The sequence below is a fragment of the Anas acuta genome, chromosome 1, assembly GCF_963932015.1.
Source record: "Anas acuta chromosome 1, bAnaAcu1.1, whole genome shotgun sequence".
NCBI lineage: Eukaryota > Metazoa > Chordata > Aves > Anseriformes > Anatidae > Anas > Anas acuta.
In genome coordinates, this window is record NC_088979.1 from 204,729,586 (window position 1) to 204,750,329 (window position 20,744).

The following is a 20,744-nucleotide window of genomic DNA, read 5'->3' on the forward strand; positions in this document are numbered from 1 at the left end:
ACACAAGGTCTGCATGATGAGGGAAGCTGTCACAAGCTGTACATGCAGATGCATGCCTGCAGGCATGGCAATGCTTCTGCATCTGTGCCACAGAGGTGCACAGTGGCTGGAAGAGACCAAAACATGATCATCTATACCTTGGTTAACAAACAGACACAGCAAAATTGGGGTGGAGTGTGTGTGGGGGGAGAGATTAACAAACAAAATTTTGAATTAAAAACGACATCTCACCTAAAACATAGTGTGTCTTTCCCATGATTGGCAGACAGAGACTGTGATTTTTTTCCAGTCTCAAACAGTAAGCAGGGATGCTGTACTGCCCTCCAGGAGCTCATGTTTTTTTTTCTTGTCCAGGTGCAGGATGGGCCACAACAAACCTGTGAGCTATACTGGATGCCAAAGGTGCCATAATGGGGTCCTCCACAACCCTGCTGCTGGCATTTGGCACTGTATTGGGATATGTTTCTGCAGCTTCTCACAGGCTGCAAGGCTCAGCAAGTCCTTGATTTATTCCTGATGTGATGGTACTCACATATCAACAGCCAACTCCTATAGTGGCATGTTGAGCATCTAACCTGGAACACACTGGGTTAGAGGAGGGCTTCAGTTTGCATCAGGTTGTCACCTGAATGCTGCTTTAAATATTAAAAATAAATGTCATGCACATTTCCTCTTACCCCGCTTTCAATCCACTCGTCCTTTTCCTCATATCTGCAATAAAGGAGGGCTAGAAAGGAGGACCCTTTTCACTGTGTAAGGAATGGAGCCTACAACAGACACCTGACATGTGGTGGCATGAAAAACAGGACACAAATTTGATCATGTCAGAACAGAAGCAGTTTATTATTAGTGCAGTGCAGCAGAAGGACAGACTCTGCTCACATGAACTTAATCCAAATGAGGCAGTTACAGAATTTATATACCTTTAGGTTATGCAACTTGTTCTTTTCCAACCTGTGCCAGCGAAGCAGGATAGGGTAAATAGCAACAAAAGATGCCCCTAGCCTGTACATGAATAATTCACTCTCTTGTTAATTAAATCATGCTGGCTGGTGAGATAATTAGCTTCAAATAGTCCTTAACTAGTGAGGCCTGCAAGGACCTATGAGGAATAACTATTTCACTTCCATGGTAGGAAGTGGTGGCCTGACTTCAGCACAGAGAGGCAAACCACCCACCAGTACAGGGAAGCTGAACCAAATACTAGATGGAGGAACTCACCTTTATCACTGACTGTAGAACATGCTAGTCTTTAGGCTAGAGAAAAGCTGTGAGTCTGTTTATCCTGCACATGTGTGCTTATTTATACTGTCAGAACTGTTAATAGGAAAAATGGAACTCAAAAATATACCATTGGCTGTATCCAGCAGCACTTATTCTGATTCATTTTCCAGAAGGAAAGGATCTCCCTAGAAGAACATTCCTCTGCTGGAATGCCTGGATGGTGACCAAAACAGTTAACATATTCCTTATTAAGTGAAGCGTTTTGGTATTTTTCTGTTGCTCCAAGACATATTTACCTAAGTCATTGTTCTCAGAAAATAATCTAAATTTTATATTTCCTTTTTCAAAGTTTACCCCAGAAATAACATAGCTCCCAACAATGTTCTTGGCACACAGGGGAAAAACAAACAAGTAATCTACTACCTTAGCAATATTATGCTTCATATTCATCGACCAACACACACTTGTCTTGTTTAATGGAACAGCTCATTACATCGAAGCTTATGTTTGTTTGCAGACAAACTCAGCAGTGTTCACTGTGAGGATCAGCTGCTCCTAGGTGCCAGCCCTGAATCTGCCCAGATAGCCCCAGCTCACATTTCTATACTCTGCACTGCAAACATACTGTGTCTTGCAAGTGGAAACTTCTTGGGAAAAAAGGCAAGTTCAGCCTTCACTGTGCTGTTTTCCCTTGACAACTGGGTAGGATGAAGTCCAGGGCCATAGCTCAGGGCAGTATCTCTTTTTCTACAGCTGTATTCTGGACTTAGTCCTATGAAGAAAGAAGGCCTGTCAGATAGAGGTGACAAATGGCAATTCAAAAATAAAATGTCCCTTCAGCCCTGACAAGATTAGTTATTTTTTCTTGCTGTGAATCGCCCTGATGAAACAGAAATGGACACACTTCTCCTGCAAGCTTTCCAGTTGACATATCATAGAATCATAGAATCATAGAATATCCTGAGTTGGAAGGGACCCTTAAGGATCATCAAGTCCAATATGGGACAGTCTAGACAGAAAAGATGTCATATCACATCCACATGTTCTGAAAACTGTCCCATATAGGACTGGATGGGAAACAGAATATAAATATCTGAGTGTGGGTGTCAAGAGGATGAAGCTGGTCTCTTTTCAGTTGTGCCCAGCAATAGGACGGGAGGCAGTGGGCACAGACTGAAGCACAGGAGATTCTGGCTGAATATGAGGGAGCACTTCTTTACTGTGAGGGTGACAACACTGGAACAGGTTGCCCAGAGAGGCTGTGCAGTCTCCTTCTCTGGAGATATTCAAAACTCGCCTGGATACCATCCTGCGCAATATGCTCCAGGTGATCCTGCTCTGTGGGGGGTTGGACTAGATGATCTTCAAAGGTCCCTTCCAACCTTGGCCTTATTGTGATTCAGAATCCATCTTGGGCACAGGCCAAACATCTTGTTAGAAACTGCCAGTTTGCTCACTGGTACTTCTTGCACGTAGACATGCCAGGCTGAGCCAAATTAAGCTAACAATATGTAGAAGGCTGAAGCAGACAGAGGCAGAAGTTTGGAATAAGGCAGCTTGGACAATGCTGGTCTCACTGCAGAAGCTTCACATAATTTGCTGGGAAGAGGCCTACTTTTCCCCGGCACTGACCCCGCCACCATCCTTCATCTACCATCTCGATGTGTGTGATTGTGTCATCAGGATCAAAAGAAATTTCATCATCTCCATCTGCAAGAATTGATCAGAAAACAAAGTCACAGTGTAAAGATAACCCCAGAGTGAACTGTTTTTAAACCCTCCCTTAACTCTGCCCAGAATACAGAACAAGCAGGTTGATAAATCCCGGAGTTCATCTTATCCCATCTATTTCTACAAACAGCACAGATAGAACAGAGAAGGAGCAGGACTTCACAGATGAAAGATGAAGTGTCTATGTTCCAAAGTAAGGTCTCATTCTATTTTTCCATGAGGAAGAAATTGAAACAACCAACTCAAAATCCTTTTACTACTGTTGATGGTGTGAACAACCATCTCCCCACCCCACCTTGGCCAAACTCCCAGTGCCTCTCCTGTCAGGATGATTGCCTTTCCCACATCCTGGATGGCACACCTACCTCCTTGGTAATCATAGAGAGCCACAGCACAGGTCCCAGGGCTCTCCACCTCATAAACATTGTCCATTTCCCCTGCAGAAGACAGGATGGGTAAATAAGAAAGAGGCTGAAAGCAACCAAAAAGATCTGTTCGGTGCCACCCTCCACCCATCTGTAAGCCTTGGTGAGAACCATATCCAAACCCCATCAACAGGTAGAGGTGTTTTATGGCTCAAGACATGGTGCAATTTGCCTCCGCTTCTGGAATGGGAGAGGAGAGGATCATAATGCTTCCTGTTCCTCCTTCCGAAAAAAAAAAAACAAAAACTGATGTAACTCCAGTTTGCCTCCTTTGCCATTTACAGTACCGGTAAATTTGAGATGGAAATATCAACAGTAGCCTATGCAATTTGCTCAGGTGCTTGGAGAAAGTCTACCTTGCTGCCTCCCCCCTTCACACCCAGGAGACCAGATCAGGTCTCATGAGCACCAGCATTTTGAGTGACAAACTGTGAATAAACAGGGATCCCCGTATCCTCAACATAGCACTGGCAATCAATTGCCAAGACACACTGCATCAAGTTAAAGAGCGTCAGTCCAGGTGCCGCTTCTTCAGAGCCCATGGCAGCCATCCTGCCCTCTTGCCTGAATCCTTCTTCAGCAAAGATACCTGCTGCCTGACACAGCATCCCATGCAGCTGATTTTGCATCTAGGAGCAGGGCAAGGGGCTAGGAGACATAAAGTCTCTATCAGCATGGATTGTTAACTTGACCACAGAAGATTTCAGGACACAAAAGCCCTCTGGAGTCTGTCCCATACACCCTCTGATGCAATCAGACAGATACACTCTCCAAGATTCTTTTCTCTGTACTCACCCACACAGGGCTGGCTGGACGCCTCAGGAAGGATCTCCTCATAGTCCTCACCTCCGTCTTCTCCATGGTTGATGATGGTATCTGGCTTTCCCAAGGGTGCTGGCAGTTCCTCATAGTCAGCACTTGCACTGATGCCATCACAGTAGTCAGAGTGCTCTAGCAGCTCCTCATAGTCTCCACTGACATCCAAACTCTCGCTGTAGATGGGTTGATCCTGGCTGGGAAACTTGCACAGCTCTTCAGCCAGATCTGCTGGCCTTGGTGGCAAAGTGGGGGGTGTTTCCTCATCCTCCCCTTTTGCCTCCTGCCAGGAGGTAAGAAAGTGACAAGAAAGTCAACTGGAAAGCATTCACTACAGGCAGCTCTACCATGACTGCACAGCACCCAACGCAAGCGAGCCCACTCCGCTGCATGTGTTTAGTACTACCATGACACAAATAGAACATCATCCACAAAAGGAACTCAGCCACTAGGTCTGGGCTGAACTAGAACCTGGAAGTGCTGAACACACTTTGATGACTCATGTTTTTGAGCCTATCTCACATGCATAGCTACAGTTCACTCTACTGCTGCTGCAGTGACCCCACTCCAAGAGCCTGTTTTGCATGGTAAAAGGTGCTGTGCAGCCATGTCCCATCACTATCCCAATATTTCCCCCTTACTCTTTGCAAAGCCTCTTCCATGATGTGGCTGCACCCTTCTTCTTTGTGCATGTCTACCTGTGAATCACAGTCCCCTCATAGGCTCGATCCCCTCTGCTCCCCTTTCTGGCTCCCCCCAGCCTGCCTCAGCACCTGCTCTCCTTGTGACACAGGCCTGTCTTGGACAGCTCTCTCAGGGACCCTTGCTGTCACAGTGGCAGGAACTGTCTCTCTGTGGTCCTTCTCTCTCTGTGGGATTTCCTGCTGGAGAAAAGTCATCACAGCTCCTCAGTCTCTTTCAAACAGGTCCATTCCCAACCAAGCAACTCTCAAGACAATTTTTCTCACACTGAAATCTGTTCCAGCTGCCATAAACCTGCTGTACAGACTGGACACCAGCAGGCCTGTAACTACTACTGGGTCTGCAGGAAGCAGACTCAAGGAGGAAATACATTAGAGAGTGTTTTATTGAAGAAACCTTATCTGCACATCAAACATAGCAACAGCGCAATGCAGAAGGAGGTCTTTTAAATATGAAGGTTTGGGTACAATCTCCAGTTTGGAAAACCTTGAGTACATACTGCTGGGATGGCAGTACCAAGAAGGTGCATATTGCATTGTGCTTGCCTGGCACTAGAGGCAAGGAGACTAGACCAAACTGCAGGGTGACATGGTTGGGTGCTCACACATCCTGATCTGTGTGCTGAACCAGGAAAAACTGAATAGCATGGTATTCAATGGCAGTCTCTGGCAGTTACAGGGAAGCTGTTTAGGCAAGAGGTCACTGTAACAAGATTTGGTAGAAGCAGATGGACCTATGTGGTCCTGAGGAAAAGCCTGTTTCACAAGCACTGGGGGACATGGGAAGATGGTCATTTCTCACCTTCTGCCGAGCTGCCTGGCACTCCCGAGCTTGACGCCTCACCCGGTCTTCTTCTGCCTGCCTTTTGCTCTCCTCGTCTGCCAATTTAGCCAGGTTTTCAAATCTTGACCGCAGGCTGCTGGTGCTGCTGGAAGCTGCTGTGGAGATGACAGCTGCTCAGGCCTTCCCAATGGCTTGTTAGACATTGGAACAGGCTGCCCAGGGAAGTGGTGGAGTCACCATCCCTGGAAGTCTTTAAAAGACGTTTAGATGTAGAGCTTAGGGATATGGTTTAGTGGAGGACTTGTTAGTGTTAGGTCAGAGGTTGGACTCGATGATCTTGAGGTCTCTTCCAACCTAGAAATTCTGTGATTCTGTGATTCTGTGATTCTGTGATTCCTTTCCACCACCCCAAGCACCCAGGGGACACCTGGACCTCTGCCTCTGCCAGAGAAACTTGCAATACAGTCACCTTCTTTGGTTTTTCAACACAGGCTAAATCCACAGCCCACCACAGCCCCTGCCTGCCAGTGTGCTGCCACAAAGGGACCATGAGATTCACAGCTTCCCACCAAGCCCAGGACTGGTACACAATTATCTCACCTGCCTCCACTGGTCTTGTTTTCTCATATGAGGAAGTTGGACTTGCCATCTCGTTAAAGCCAGCAGCACTCTGCAAAAGGAAGTGTCCAGCTTGTTAGGCAAGGCCAGTACTGAGATTCCACCAGATGGGTTTGGCTGTTGGTGACCACAAACAAGTCACAGCTTTGTTCCCAGCTATGTCTGCCTTCACCAGTAAAACTGCCACAGCTCTGTGGGAAGGGAGGCTGCTGACTGCAGTCCTGCTCTCCAGTGCCTCCCTGCACTGCCAGAAGTATCTGCTGATCTCCAGGCAAAGGCAAGGGCTGTTCCTATAGAGAGGTAATGCTCCAAAAACTTCTAAAGGCTATGTGGAGCCAAGCCAAGGAGGTTTAACAGTGGCAAGAGGACTCCTGTATGGGACAGAAAGGCTGGGCACTCAAGGCATGAACACTCACATGTAATGCTGCAAACAACTGGGGTGATGCCTGACAGTCCACCTCTTCCTGAGGTCTGGTAAGTGGTGAACCAGTCCCCTGCACCCCCAGAGGTATGTGGCATGGAAGCACTTCCCTGTTGAATGCACAACCGCAGCTGCACAACCATGAAAATGGCACTGCCCTTCAGCAGGTCATTGCCTGCAGTATATGTACGCAACAGCTGGGGCTGGAAAACTTTAAGGAAAAAATGTGTGTGTGACTATCTGAGATCCTGATGGCTTTATGAGGTGTGAAGAGATGGCTAAACTGTTAATTAGATGTACAGTTTAATTCTCTTAGAGAGTTCTTCACTGGTTCTACTCATAGTCACATCACTAAATACTGCCACAAGAGAAAGCAGGTGTGTGACTGGTCAGTCTGAGAGTGGAATGATTCAAAAGCAACTGAGAATGGAAAATATTCTTCCCTTCCTCCCTGTCTCCCCAGGCTGCATCCCTCTGTGCCCTCTGGCATTTACAGTTCCCTCATGCGTCCAATGGTTGTGCAGTGACCAGTGGGACCTCATCTCCATCTGGGAATTCTAAACTCCTGCAGCAGTGCAAAGAGCACTGACTAGCAGGAGGCAATAGTAAACTCCTGCATGCAGAGACTTACCTTATCTACCCTGTCCTTCTGGACCCCATAGCGGCCTCCAAATCCTTTGGCATAGTCTGTATGGAAAAAAATGAGGCTAATTTATATTTTATATTTTATAGGCTCCTCTGACTTCAGCATGCCGTGACTAGTGAAACAAGTTAGTTTTGTCTTAAATTGAATGGCACAATGTCTGGTAGCTAGCTACCTGCATCTCATCACACAAGGAACTATGTAAATGAGGCAAAATGCTCTACATGGAAGATTTTAAGACTAATTTTTTCATTCCTTTCAGTGAAGTGCACAGCTGTTCACTACTGTATGATGGCAAATCTCCTTCCAAGTCACTGGGTCACTTCCAAGTGACTGGGCCAGTCATGCCATTTGAGTGCAGTGTAGCCTTGTTCACTGAAGTTAGACATACAGTGCTAGAAGCATTCAAGCCATTTCCTTCCCATGTGCTCATTTTTTTTTCATGAGCTTATAATCAGGACTGTACCTGACAAGAGAAAGCATAGCACAGTTGGAGAAGCCTGATTCAGGCACTTGTATTCACATCTGTCACTGATCCAACCAAACAAGCTGCACTCTAAACCCTACTCTGGCAGAGTTTATCCTTGTGCTTTGGGAGTTCACAGTGTCTCAGCTGCTCCACCTGCCTGCAATTCCACAATATGCTATACACATTCAGTTTATATCAGCTGGATCTCTGTCAAGTACGAACAGGTAGCTCTACACCTACATGTGCTTCAAGGAAATTATGCTGCCACCTCTGGCAGCATTGCTATACCTGTTTGGGATGCATGGGGTTGTACTTCCTCCTGATGGTCCCAGCCAAGAGCACTCTTGTCCTGTCGATCCCTCTGGACCCCAAACTTCCCACCAAAGCCCGCAGAATAGTCTTCAGTCATGGGGATCCAGACCACGGAATGGAGGCGAACAGAGAATGGAGGGAAAGAGAGTAGTGGTAGAACTGTGAGCACAGGCTGTTCTCACAGAAGCAAGTAGTTTTTCCTGCCCAGGACTTGGAGAGAGATGACGACAGACAGGGAGCAAGGCCAGAGCTCTCCACTGGTGTATACATCAGTAACCCTTCCTCCTCCTGGAGACACAACACCTGCAATCAGCATCTCAGCATAATCAGCATCGGACACGCAACAGTTCCCTTAGCATTCCACCACACATACAGCAGGTTGCAAGCACCAAGTACAGAACTACATGGCCCCAACAGGGATAGTCCCAAGCCCCAGTCCTGACACGGCTGCTGCAACTGGCTTCCCAAGCTCACCTTTCTGAGAGTCATGCTTCTCCACCTGGCTCTTGTAGTCGAACCCCACTGCTGCTTTGTCCACCTTGTCTTTCTCCACACCATAACGGCCACCAAAACCCTTGGAGTAATCTGGGAGGGGGTGGAAATGACTGAGATTCTACTTCAGGTATGGGACTGGTGAAGGAAAGACTGAAGATGGAGAGGAGCATCAGGGAGAAGGACAAGTAGCAAAGATGGTGGACAACACTAGAAACAGCAGGCACTCAGAGAGAATAGAGTGGAGGACAGGGAGTACCGAGGGCCATTGAGGATGAGGGTCCATAAGAATGGGTGTATGAGTGAAGACTGGGTCATACCAGCAAGAGCCCAAGAGCAACGGGCAGCAGGAGACATGTCATGCACAGAGGGCAAAGAAGGAAGGTAACATGCCAAATGCAGATGGGGAAGCAGTAGGAGCTCCAGCCATCAGAAGATGCAAAGCCAAGACATGACTTAGGGGCCCTGAGTGCCTGGGTATCCACTCACTCATGCATCTGCACAGCAAGCATCTCAACTTGTGGTCTGCCTGAACAGGTCTTTGAGTAAGCCTTTGAAATCACAGAAGAAATGGCAAACTTTTGTTGTATGGCTTATATTTGCCATAGTGTAGTCTCAACATCTACAAGGAAACCGCTGAGTCTGGATGCTGCAGCAAAGGCCGAAAGCCACATTTCTGGAGACATGCTACAGATCCTCTCAGTCTGTCTCTGTCTCTTCTAGAGAAGCCTAGCAAATTCAGCCTTATCAATCCATGAAGATTTTGCCCTAGAGAAACATGCATGAAAACATTTTGGATTCACGAATGGCTCTCAGAATAATATTCACTCAATTTCATAGAAGCTCAGTCACTTAAGGTTGAATAAGACCATAAAGTAATTATTAAAATCTGTAATTCTGAGAAATTTCTTAAATTTCTCTCACTTCAACTATTATTTACTGATTAGACCATCATAAAACACACCTTTTAGGAAGTTGTCTTCAGCAAATATAGATTTTAAGACTGTTACCTTGATGCTAGAGTTTTCAACATTGAAACATTTTTATGAAAAATAAAGCAAATACACAGCTGTTCAGTGTAACTTCTCCTTGCCTTGCTTCAAACATTTTCATTTTGTCCTGAGTGATTTCTATGGTTTTATACTGCCTGACGTTTTATGCCTACAATTTACTACGAGGCCTCTTATACAAGAATGTGTTAATATAACACAATTTTGCTTGAGTTATTACTTTAAGATCAGCTAAGAATGCCTCAAATCTTTTTCCTTCTTTTATAATTTCCTCTGAAAAATAATTACAACAGTCTTCTTTTCTTGGTAATGCAGCATTCTCCACATTTATGTGAAACAGTAACAGGCCTTGTCCTCTCTTCTTCTCTTGTCTGCAGAATATTTAACCTTTCATTTCAGTTCTTGCAACATTCTTTCAGAATATAGCTGCTTTTATGTATATGTCAAAGTTTGATTGAATGATCTCCAGAACTCTGCAAGAGTTTGAGTGCTGTAAAAGCTTTTGTTTCCTTATCTATTGTTGTGCCTTTTCTTATATACCATTTTTTCAGAAATCATTTCTTATATCCTACAGCGATTGGGTACTCGCTGTAGCAGTTTCTCAGAAGGACTTTTAAAGGAATGGGATAATCAGCCATTTGTCACCAGGTGTGTGTAGGGGTGTCCTCTCTGCTCAGTCAGGACACAGCAAAGCATAACAGAGAGGCAAGAGGGATATACAGCAGAAAGGTGGTTACAGGACAGCAGGCAATGGAGCCACAGTGCTGAATGACTGAGAATAGGAATCTGCAGACAGGAGGATAATAAAGGAGGTTGTTCCACAGCAGACAGCACAGGATATCAGGAGAAGAGAAAATGGGTGAAGCATTAAGGGACCAAACATGCCCATGGACTTGCCTTTCTGGGATGAGTGTTTCTCCACCTCACCCTTGTATTCAAAACCCAGTGCTGACTGGAACAAGAAGAGGGAGGAATGTCAGTCATCCTGGGGGCCAAGCCAGATTTCATCCACCCTCATCCAGCGCCCTGGGGCCTGCCTGGGACCCTGCTCCCAGTCCTGTGCTCAACATGCAGATACATGGCCACTCCTCGTCTGGCAAAGACCTCCTCAGACTTGTATTCCCATTGTCCCTGTGGCAGAATGCCCAGGAATGCAACTCAGGTAAAAGGGCCATAATCCTGACCCCACACCCTGTTAACTGGCAAAGACTCTGGGCAGTGTCTGCAGGATATGCACACGATGGAGGGCATCCTGCTGTCACTGGCCAGTCCTGCTGTGGCTAATCACTGCCCATGGCAAAGCTTGTGGGTTTGGAGATGAGAAACACCCCCAGCTCACAAGAGCAGCGATGTCCATGACACAAACATAGTGCTGCCTGGATAGGACACTGCAGGCATATTAATACACACCAGAGAGCCAATCTGCATAAGTACGCTGCAAGTTATCAGCTATTGTCCTGCACACAAGAGGTGAGCTATGTTACAGTGGAGACCATGGTGCACAGCATACCTAGACCTACTCCCATCAGCACATTGAAAACTGCAGCAACAATTCTAAATGTAGTAATCCAAATTTTAGCAGCAGCACTCAGCGTAGGTTGCAAAACCATACTTCAGTTGCTCCATTCAGCACACCTTATCAATCCGGTCCCGCTGGATTCCAAACTTCCCACCAAAGCCCTGTGCTGCATCTGTCTGTGAGGAATGCTTCCCGACATCAGCGACATACTCATGGCCCATGGCACACTAAGGAGAGAGAAAGCATGGCATGAGTTCCTTGACACTCAGTCCAGTGGGCTAACAGAGACATGGGCACCAAGTTGTTATGCCCTGCTGACAAAACGCTTGCGGCCATAAGGAGACAGGTCCAAACTGACCACAAGGCAGGAAGGTCCGGGTACGACTGCTCCCTTTTGGCCTGCTGGAAACTCCGCTTCTCACCCTGTCATCCTGGTACCATGCAAATCTACATTGACCCCACAGACTGAATACTATTGCAGTCTTATCATTTCACTTCAGACAAAAAGGTATTAAAAGCTGAAAGCTACAGAGAGAATTATGATGATGATTAGCAGAAAACATAAAACATTTGATATGAGAACAAAGATAACAAAGACTATGGACCAGGGCTTCATCTGGGGGAGGTATGAGAGAGGTCTCTAACAGAGAATGTGAGTGGGGGATTATTATTCATTATTTCTCCAAGCACAAGTAGGAAAGCACCTAATTGTTATGCAGCAGTTTTGAAACAAGCAGTATAAAGTCCTTCTTCACAGAGTAGTTAACTAAGGGGAATGTTGCAAGGAAGCTGTAGAGACAAATTATACAAATAGGTTCAAACACATTGTGGAGACAGACTATGGGCTAGATGGACATGTGTGAATCATGCCAGCTTTCCATTCCTTCCCTTCAGGGTCAGGCCAGAAGACAGGGATGCTGTCTCCTTGATGCAAAAAAGCCTCTTCCAATAAGCCCAGGGAAGTCCTCTACAACTGTTACCTTATCCATTCGGTCCTGCTCTGTTCCAAATTTGCCCCCATAGCCATAGGAGGCCTTGGGGCCAGTCTCCAGCTCCTTCTTCTTGATGACTTCATGTTCCTCTGACACCTTGCTCCTCAGCTGGTGGATGCTGGCAAGACAGTGTCAAGGCAAGTCACTGTGGGATTCTGCAGACCTGTGCATTCAGCTGGAGCAGCCCTGTGCCACTATGCCACACAGAGCCCCATGCACATAAGCACACTGTCAGCAGCCACCATGTGCCCTCAGTGGGCCCCTCTGTGTGGCAGTCACACCTGCAGCCACTGCCCAGTAGCCGGGAGGTGATGTTACCGTGGGGCCTGGCAAAGGACCCAGAGAAGCAGGATCAGTAGATGCACCCAGTCCCTAACCTGCAGTCCCATTCAGGACTTTCACAGGAACCCAAGCTTTCCTTCTGTGTGCTGCAGTACTTCACAATGCACAAGGCAGTACCAAATGTCCCAAGGGAGCTGCTAGATAGGGGTGGCTTTGGAGATAGAAGGAGCAGGATGTCTTTAGGATCTTAGGAAGAACTTCTTTACCGAAAGGGTTGTTAGACATTGGAACAGGCTGCCCAGGGAAGTGGTGGAGTCACCATCCCTGGAAGTCTTTAAAAGACGTTTAGATGTAGAGCTTAGGAATATGGTTTAGTGGGGACTGTTAGCATTAGGTCAGAGGTTGGACTCGATGATCTTGAGATCTCTTCCAACCTAGAAATTCTGTGATTCTGTGATTTTACCACAGCAGAACAGCCTCGGTCTGAAGGTATTTCACAGTTAACCCCCGATGGCATCACCTGCAGGCTGTGAATTTTGCTTCTGGTGCAACACAAGCACCTCAAAACAAGAGCCTGGCTGCAGCCGGCCGAGCCTGGACGGGCAGGCGGCAGTGCAGGGCGGCCCGGTGCGAGTGGCAGCGCAGCTCCACGGCAGCCGGCAGGCCCCTCACGCCGCTGCGAAACCTCTCTCGGCCCCCTTGTACCCATCGGCCTGGCAGACAGCCCGGAGCGGGCAGCGGGGGAGGCCCTGGGTTCCGCTCCACCCCGCCGCGGCCCCGCTGTGTACAAGCCCTTATTTGGCTGCTTTCGGCCCGCGGCGGCCGCTTCCCCTCAGCGGCCGTGGCCGCGCTGACAGCCCGCCGCAGGCTCCCCGACCCGCCCGGCCGCGCTTACTCGATGTGCTCGGCGCGTCCAGAGCCCGCGATGGTCTTGGCCCCCCAGCGCTGCTCCTTCTCAGAGATGTCGTTCTGCAAAGCGAACCGCAGCCGTCAGCTCCAACCCCCGGCTCCCCGCGCGCCGCCTGCTGTCCTCCCGGAGGGCCGCGCTCGCTGCAGCCTCGCCGGGCCGGGCCTGGCTTCGCCCGAGACCGGACCACCGGGGCTGGAGCGAGCAAAGGGGGCCCGGAAGGCTCCCGGGCACGGACAGAACGGGGCAGCGGGCGAGGCATAGCGCGGGCGGGCGAAGGTCGTCTGCTGCCCTGCCGGGCCGGCGCCTGGGGACGCCGGGAGATTCCTTCCCTCCTCTGAGGGAAGACCTAGCAAATAAAGCATTTGCTGTGGAAATCAAATGATTAAGAAAATATTAGAAAAACGCCAAAATTGACATTTTACTCAAGGTCGGCTGTTCTGCTTCAATTCTTGTATGACAGCACTTGTTCTGCCTTTTTGTAGGTCAAACTGTATTTGATCAATTGAAGCATGAATAAGCTCTTTCCTAATGTAAAGCTAAAAGAAGTATATACAAAATAGAATACAGAGTCTCATTCTGTTTGGGCTTATTTTAAGTATATTCACAAATGGATGAATTAAGTAAAACAAAATAATTCTGATGTCACAGATTTTATTTTTTTTTTTTAACATTAGTAATTTGAGGCATGTGAGAAGGGGACTTTCTCTTTCATTCCAAGCTAGAATTTCTTATTGGAAATTACTAGGCAAGACTGAATCTTCAACACAGAGGGCACTAGTTGTGTCACTGGAGACTGTCCAGCAAAAAGCTCTCTTGGAAAGGAAAATTTCACATAGCTCAGAGAGACTTGTGATAGTAAGGCATGGCTGGCACTCAGTACCACAAGGAGCAGAACTTTTCATGTTCCCAAAAGGTTTAGAAAAAGATTATGAAGAATTGATGTTTTTGTCTTGAGTCATGAGAAGATAGTTTACATTGACCAAATACAGGAGACAACGCAGTGCAGAAAAATCTTGTGATGCCATATCAACAGGTGATAAAATTGTAAATGAAAGCTAGTGTTAATAAGTACTAAAAGCATATGGAAAAAAACAATCCTGTATCTGAACAATGATGGTTCCAAAATATTCATTCAGGAATGAGTATGAAATAGGGAATTGCATGCAGTTATGTAGCAGAGTAGCAAATAAGGAATTGGCCAAAAGGCCAAAGTGTGAGTAACTTATTGGGAAAGAAATAGAGAATTAAAAAGAAAGTAAGTGTCATAACATTTTCTGAATCCATAGGGTTCTCACAGGCTGAGCACTTCTACGCTCTCACCATCTCACCTAGAGAATTACAAAAAATACAAGGAGAGAACAGAGCTATTTAGAAGCATGGAGCTGCACTTGTACTGGGTGACAATAAATACTGGGATTTTTCTATTAGGAGAAAAGACAGAGAAGGACAATGTTGGAATCCTGCGCCAAGCCCTCAAGCACAGCTGACAAGCATGCGTCCAGACACAGCGGGACTCAGTGACATGACTTTCTATACCACACACTCACCACAAAATCGGGGTCAGTGTCCCAGTCGTCTCCCTGAGCCTCAACCTTCACCGACACATCATGTCCCACGACTGCTTTCCACATCTGCACAGGGAATACATTTTGTCATCTGGGGCCTGGCATGCAGGCCCTGCTGGCTCGCTGCCATGGACCTGTCATATCACATGGACGTTTGGAGGCTACCTGCCTCATTGAGCTCGTGCCTCATACAGCACAGGGCACCCCAAAATAGTTTCTCTTGAGCTCCAGCACCTCTTTCAGCAAAACACGCAGTGAATCTAAGAGTAAACCACAGCCTTCTAGCCCACCATCTTCACAGTTAAACTGTACACTTTATTTTAATGCATGAATGCACATTAGCACTAGCATCCAACTATCAGATTCTTTTTTTTTTTTTTTTCCCTATCATATATTGATTTTCTGTGCTCTGTGAGGTTCTTCCATGCATTAACTTCCCTTTTGCTAAGCACAGTCACAGCATCCCAGTAGAGGCTATGGCTTCCTCTGCTACCACGATACAAAACATTGAGATTGAACTCCTGAAGTCTCCTGTTTTTCAAACTTTTAATCACTGCTTAGTGTGCTAAAGACAGTTCAGAGAAAAGTTGCATGTTGGTCTTACAATGCTGGTAGAGTGTGGTGTTTATGTCAGCTATAGAGTAAAAGCAGGAAATGAGGGCTAAAAGCATTAAGCGTGCATGGTGGGAAAGGCTGAAACTACAGCAGTACAGCTCTTACAAGCTGTCTGAAGAGGCCTGGAGGAAGTGATATACCCGGGAAGAGGAAGTTAAAAAAACTAATGTGAAAGCTAAAACTCCTGAATTTCATTTTCAAGGTGACTGAAAAAAAAAAGATGATGAAAAAGCCCCTCCCAAAAAACACAGTGTCTGCAAAATAAGAAACAGAAGAAAGATTACATGGCTTGCTGGTCCGTATACAACAGCTCATTTTCATCAGAGCTCTCACTTCTCACATCCTATATTTCTGCCTGTGGTGTTGAGGAGCCCTGAATTGTTCTTATGGTAGCCCAAAGAAGCTTTTCATTAGGGTAGAGAGAAAGACTGAACAGGATGTGCACCATTGTGCCTGTGAGCCCTGTTTCACACCACTGCAAACATCCCATAAAATAGTGAACAAACCAACAGGAGGGAAGAGAACTGTGAGGACAGAAAATAAACTAGTACACAAGCTGACCCCATGTGCCCAAGACTGTTGCTTTCTGTGCAAGCAAAATGTTTATCATGAACTGGGAGTGTATAGTCACAACAGCTGGATGAATAACCTTCCAGCCCAGCTCATTGCCCTGAGTTAAATTGTCCGGACAGCACTGAGAGATCAGGGAGCAGACAACAGGAAATGAAAGAGCAGAGCAGGGACGAATCTTTCATTTGGTTAAAAAAAGCCAGTCAGGCTAAGCTAAGGCAGAGTATTTAGGACTTAGGTAGGTACTGTGAAGATCTGACTTTAGGCCTTCCCCAGGTTGCACCTAGAGTTTAAAAAAAAAAAAAAAAAGTGTAATACTCCAGAAAACAGAAAACAGGAGGCCTGGAGACATACTCTGTGCTTCTGTGCTCTGACAACAATCCTATGACAGAACATAGCTACTAGCAAACAGGTGAAAAAGGAAGGTTGATGTGGCCAACATAGCACAATCTAACAATATATTTCATCTCCTTTTCCTCTGCCTAATTTATTAGCATCTCTCACTCCAAAGACTTTTAAAGTTTGTGGCTCATTTTTGTTTGTGTTAGAACAGCAGCAATAACAAATTAGCACAGGGCTGTTCAACTCAGGGCAGCTAATATGATCAGCCAACTCTAATGCAAGTGGTTTAGGGTTTTAAATCCTGCTGTAAAAGGTTCTTGACCACTTACTCTCCAAAGCCACCCACCAGGCATCTTGGGAACCATAACAAACCACAGTCTGTAATCACACCACAGGACTCCAGGCAACCTCTAAGAGACATACTACCAAGAGCAGAACATCAGTCTGCTAGTTTGTTCCATTCTTCCCCCAGAAGCATCCACTACAGCACAAATACAGGGCTACCGCTTAGCACAGTTGTACCAGATTTGGAAACTTGTTTCTTTAAAGCCTCAAACACAAAAGCAACAATGATGACAATGAATCTATGATTCTAGGACCAAGGAGCAGAGACGTAAATACTGAGCATAATCAGCTCACACTTGCTGGGTCAGAAATCTGCTCTCTCTGCCCACCAAAGTACTACTTTTGTTGTTGATCACTTTCCACTCCCAAAAGCCAGTCTTACCTTAAAAGGCCCACTAGCTCCTGCTGGCAAACGTGCTTCTTTTTGTCCCAGCACCTGATGCTATTAACAGCTTCTAGACTTCCGTGCGTTCTGGGTTCCTGTTTTAACTTCAGCTAACTTCACTTCCTGTGTCCCAGCCCCCAACTTGCTCAAGTAATGAGCACCAAAACCTGCTCTAGGGTGCTGCAGTTCCCTCACACGCTGCCTGTGCTCTGGAAGGGTGACGAGGAGTATACACAGGATACAAATTGCTCCATCCATGTGTAGGGCTTAAGGACGCAGATCAACCCTTCTTGTGCTGGGGGCCCCAAAGCTGTACACAGTACTCCAGGTGGGACCTCACAAGGGCAGAGTAGAAGGGGACAATCACCTCCCTCAACCTACTGGACACTCTTCTTTTAATGCAGCCCAGGATGCAGTTGGCCTTCTGGGCTGCAAGTGCTCATGTCAAGCTTTTCGTCCACCAGAACCCCCAAGTCCTTCTCCACAGGGCTGCTCACAATGAGTTCTTCTCCCAGTCTGTACTCATGTCTCTGATTGCCCTGGCCCAAGTGCAGCATCTTGCACTTAGACTTGTTGAACCTCATTAGGTATGTGCATATATATGTATGCATACACATAAATGAAAGCTCTTCCAGGTCAAAAAATGTAAATACTCTTAAATAGGAATATGGAAAGGATGTAGTTAAAGAATCCTAAGCACTTAAAGACCAAACTCTTCAGTATGTTGCTCAGTGGTGGGAAGTGCACAATTTTGGAATGACTAACACGAATTACACTGGTTCAACACCAAACTTCTCAAACCAAAACTACCTCCTTTCCAAAGTGTCAAGTGATGCAAGTGCTTGCACAGTCATTTCTACTTGACACAATTACAAGATACTTGGGGCTTTTTGCTTAATCAAAAGAGTGGTCGGGACACATGCATCCACAATGGGAAGAAACAAAAGGCTGAAACATTCAAAACAGGAATCATCAGGTAAAATTCTCTCTTTCATTAGGTCAAATCACAAATCTATTAGGTCTGTCTATGATTATCAGATTAGGAGATTCTTCTGAGGTTTTATTTTTTTATTTTAAGCTCTAACTGTTACGTCTGAAGGTGTAAGATATTTAAGGTCCCCGAACCAGCAAAAGGTTGCTTTATTTCAGTTTACAAGAAAAGCAGGTCCTGAATTTGAGTCATGTGCATCATGGACTTTAAGGAAACATATTTCACTTGTAATTCTTGCTCCTATTAAATGCACCAGAACCATCATATACACATACATATCATATACAGTCTTACAATACCCTATTTACCCTATTACTAACTTTTGTTCTAATGGTAGTTAGATTATAGTAGTGAATATTAACAACTGTACCTGTATTTGGCTACAAAGCTGAAAAAGAACAGTATGTTCTAACTAGTCCCACTTAAGTTAGTGGCATATTTCCATCTTGCTGATGCTAATGCCCCTGACTTTCTTGGGGGTTGTACATCTCTTAACAGGGTGCAGAGCTCAGTTAAATCTACGTAAGCATAAACAGAAGTAAGCCCAAGCAGATCTTCAGATTTATTGGAATTGCTTTCAAAACTAAATGCCTCTTTCCTTCTTTGGTCATTACAGATAAAGTGGAAAAAGGCTGGTAAGTGAGATAGCAGAAAAGGTCATCTCCATGGATGTTCAAATAATATGAAGAAACATATGTTCTGTAAATAACACACAAGCAAGTGCACAAAAAAAGTGACATACAGTTCCATGGTGGTCCTGTAAAAGGCATTCTATAGCAGCACTACACCCTCAGGAGACCTCTGACATTTACATGACAACGTTACACAACTTCCATCTGAAAAATAATCTTTATTATATACAGGAGCACATGCCCTGGGAAGCTATAGGCAAAGTATTTGGTCACGGAATTTTATGTAATTGAGGAAATTCACACAAATCATCAAGGATAGTGCAAAAATGGCTATTTTGTGCCAGTGTTCTGCCAGAGATCTAATAATTTTAGCTACAATGATGAATTCAATCCATCCTCAAACAGGGTTTATTCAGTGACTAGAGACTCTTAGGTTACCAGCAATATCAAAAGAACTCTCTATTTCCCATGTGAAAAAATGCAAACATGAATAGTCCAGCAAAAGGCAGATACAATCCTTCTGGCAAGTACTCTGAACAGAGCGATGGCTTAGTCTTTGAAAAGAAACTGAACTAGCACTATCTTTGCATTCAAAATTCTCCCTTTGGAAGAGGGCACTGTCTCAACTCCAGGACATTTTCAGGAGTTCTTTAGAAAAGCACAGCTTTTCGTGTATCCTATTTAATCAAGTCCATTTACATCAGTTTGCTTTAGTCAAACAAGTCCAATGATCACAATTAGCATTCTACACGCTTTTCTTAAAGCAACGATGCCAAAGACCTCAGAACTCTTCCATTCCCCAGCACATAGGGGAACAGTTATAGTTAAGTTCTTCTGCATTTGATTTGGACCCACATACCACATTATGGAACCCTTCAACACAGCCTCTACAGGTTTAATCTTGTGACAAGGGTACAATGGAGCAGAATGCAAGAGTACGGCTGCTCTCTTTTCAAGAAGTATGCAAGCACTTTCTCTCTTCAGGAAGACGTACACTAATGCTATAAGCAGCAAGGTTATTAACTTGGAGCTAAACAGTTTCTTCCTCCTATTCCTTTTCAATAATTACATCTCTGACATTATTTTACAAGCCTGTCAGAGCAGACATAGAACTGTTTTTAAACTGAGTGCTCAGTAGGTCCAAACATACTAATTTTGTCCCTAGTTCAATAGGCAATACAACTGAGCAGGAAGCATGATTTTGAAATTCATATTCCTTAAAGTGTCCACCACCTCCTTAGCATTTCAAATAGCTGCCTATTCAGACAGCAAGCAACTTGTGTTCAGGTTGCTGGGTGGTGCTGCCCCTTAATGGCTGATTTGGAAAGGGAAGGCTTCTGGGAGGTGTGCTGGTTACAGCTAGCTGGTGGATAGGGAGTACAGGCTCAGGGATTACACAGAGGACCGTGGCTCAAGAAAAGCCTGTTGTTCTGTTCATAGGTGGCCTGTAAAGCACAGGAAGAGCAGGACATGGAGAGCAAGCAGATACATGGCCACTAGCAGAGGCAAGTGGGTCCGGGAACGGAAAAGGGAGCGTAACAAGCGTCGTAGTCCAACAATATTCCGAGTCTGGAAGAGAAAAAGAGAGACCAATCAGTATTAGGAATGGCTAAATCCCTAGCTACCTTCACCAAAAGTTCTCCATACCACAAAGATAAGATTGTTTAATCTAAATAAGCACAAATTTTCCCAAACCCATTCCAATGTCAGATTCGACCTCTAGAGCCAGTCCTCAGTGAAATACTCCCCTTTCCCATTTTCAGGTTTACCCAGAAAACCTGCTCTCTTCAGATTTCTCATGACCTTTCTCTCTCTCATTTTAAACAAGAAAGGACAACAGAATGCAGAATGTTTCCCCCTAACATTTTCTCTCTACAAATTTCTAGCCCTTCCCCATGAAATAGAAACAAATTGATCAATGGTACTTCTCTGCTAGAGACTCAAACTATT

General features: G+C 45.6%; 2 protein-coding genes across 11 annotated transcripts in view; both read right to left on the reverse strand.

Annotated features, from left to right (window-relative positions):
- Positions 1-2,221: 2,221 nt before the first annotated feature.
- Positions 2,222-17,324, reverse strand: LOC137850014 (hematopoietic lineage cell-specific protein-like). 4 transcript variants are annotated; one of them, XM_068670254.1, is made up of 15 exons: positions 17,169-17,323; positions 14,897-14,980; positions 13,335-13,408; positions 12,146-12,275; positions 11,282-11,392; positions 10,544-10,598; positions 8,619-8,729; positions 8,121-8,231; positions 7,352-7,407; positions 6,282-6,351; positions 5,700-5,833; positions 4,970-5,080; positions 4,176-4,479; positions 3,321-3,392; positions 2,222-2,934 (listed from the first exon to the last, which is right to left on the reverse strand). In XM_068670254.1, the coding sequence occupies exons 2-15, from the start codon at positions 14,978-14,980 to the stop codon at positions 2,798-2,800; spliced, it is 1,560 nt and encodes a 519-aa protein (XP_068526355.1). In that variant the 5' UTR covers positions 17,169-17,323; the 3' UTR covers positions 2,222-2,797. The 4 variants fall into 4 exon arrangements, with proteins under 4 accessions (XP_068526355.1, XP_068526356.1, XP_068526354.1 ...); XM_068670255.1 differs by having other exon boundaries at positions 4,970-5,077; positions 5,700-5,836; XM_068670253.1 differs by having other exon boundaries at positions 5,700-5,836.
- Positions 17,325-18,992: 1,668 nt separating this feature from the next.
- Positions 18,993-20,744, reverse strand: part of GOLGB1 (golgin B1) — a 61,698-nt gene continuing 59,946 nt past the window's right edge. For all 7 annotated transcript variants that reach the window (XM_068670249.1, XM_068670251.1, XM_068670250.1 and 4 more), the window contains one exon: positions 18,993-20,363. In XM_068670249.1, the coding sequence (XP_068526350.1) occupies positions 20,229-20,363 (135 nt within the window). In that variant the 3' untranslated portion in view covers positions 18,993-20,228. The remainder of the gene's footprint in view (positions 20,364-20,744) is intronic.

Excerpts from the sequence above, each read along its gene's own strand:
- LOC137850014 (XM_068670253.1), bottom strand. The coding sequence starts at position 14,980 with ATGTGGAAAGCAGTCGTGGGACATGATGTGTCGGTGAAGGTTGAGGCT. Across the intron at positions 11,393-12,145 it reads AGCAGGACCGAATGGATAAG|TGTGCCATGGGCCATGAGTA; the intron begins GTAACAGTTGTA and ends CTCTCTCCTTAG. Across the intron at positions 2,935-3,320 it reads TCTCTATGATTACCAAGGAG|ATGGAGATGATGAAATTTCT; the intron begins GTAGGTGTGCCA and ends CAATTCTTGCAG.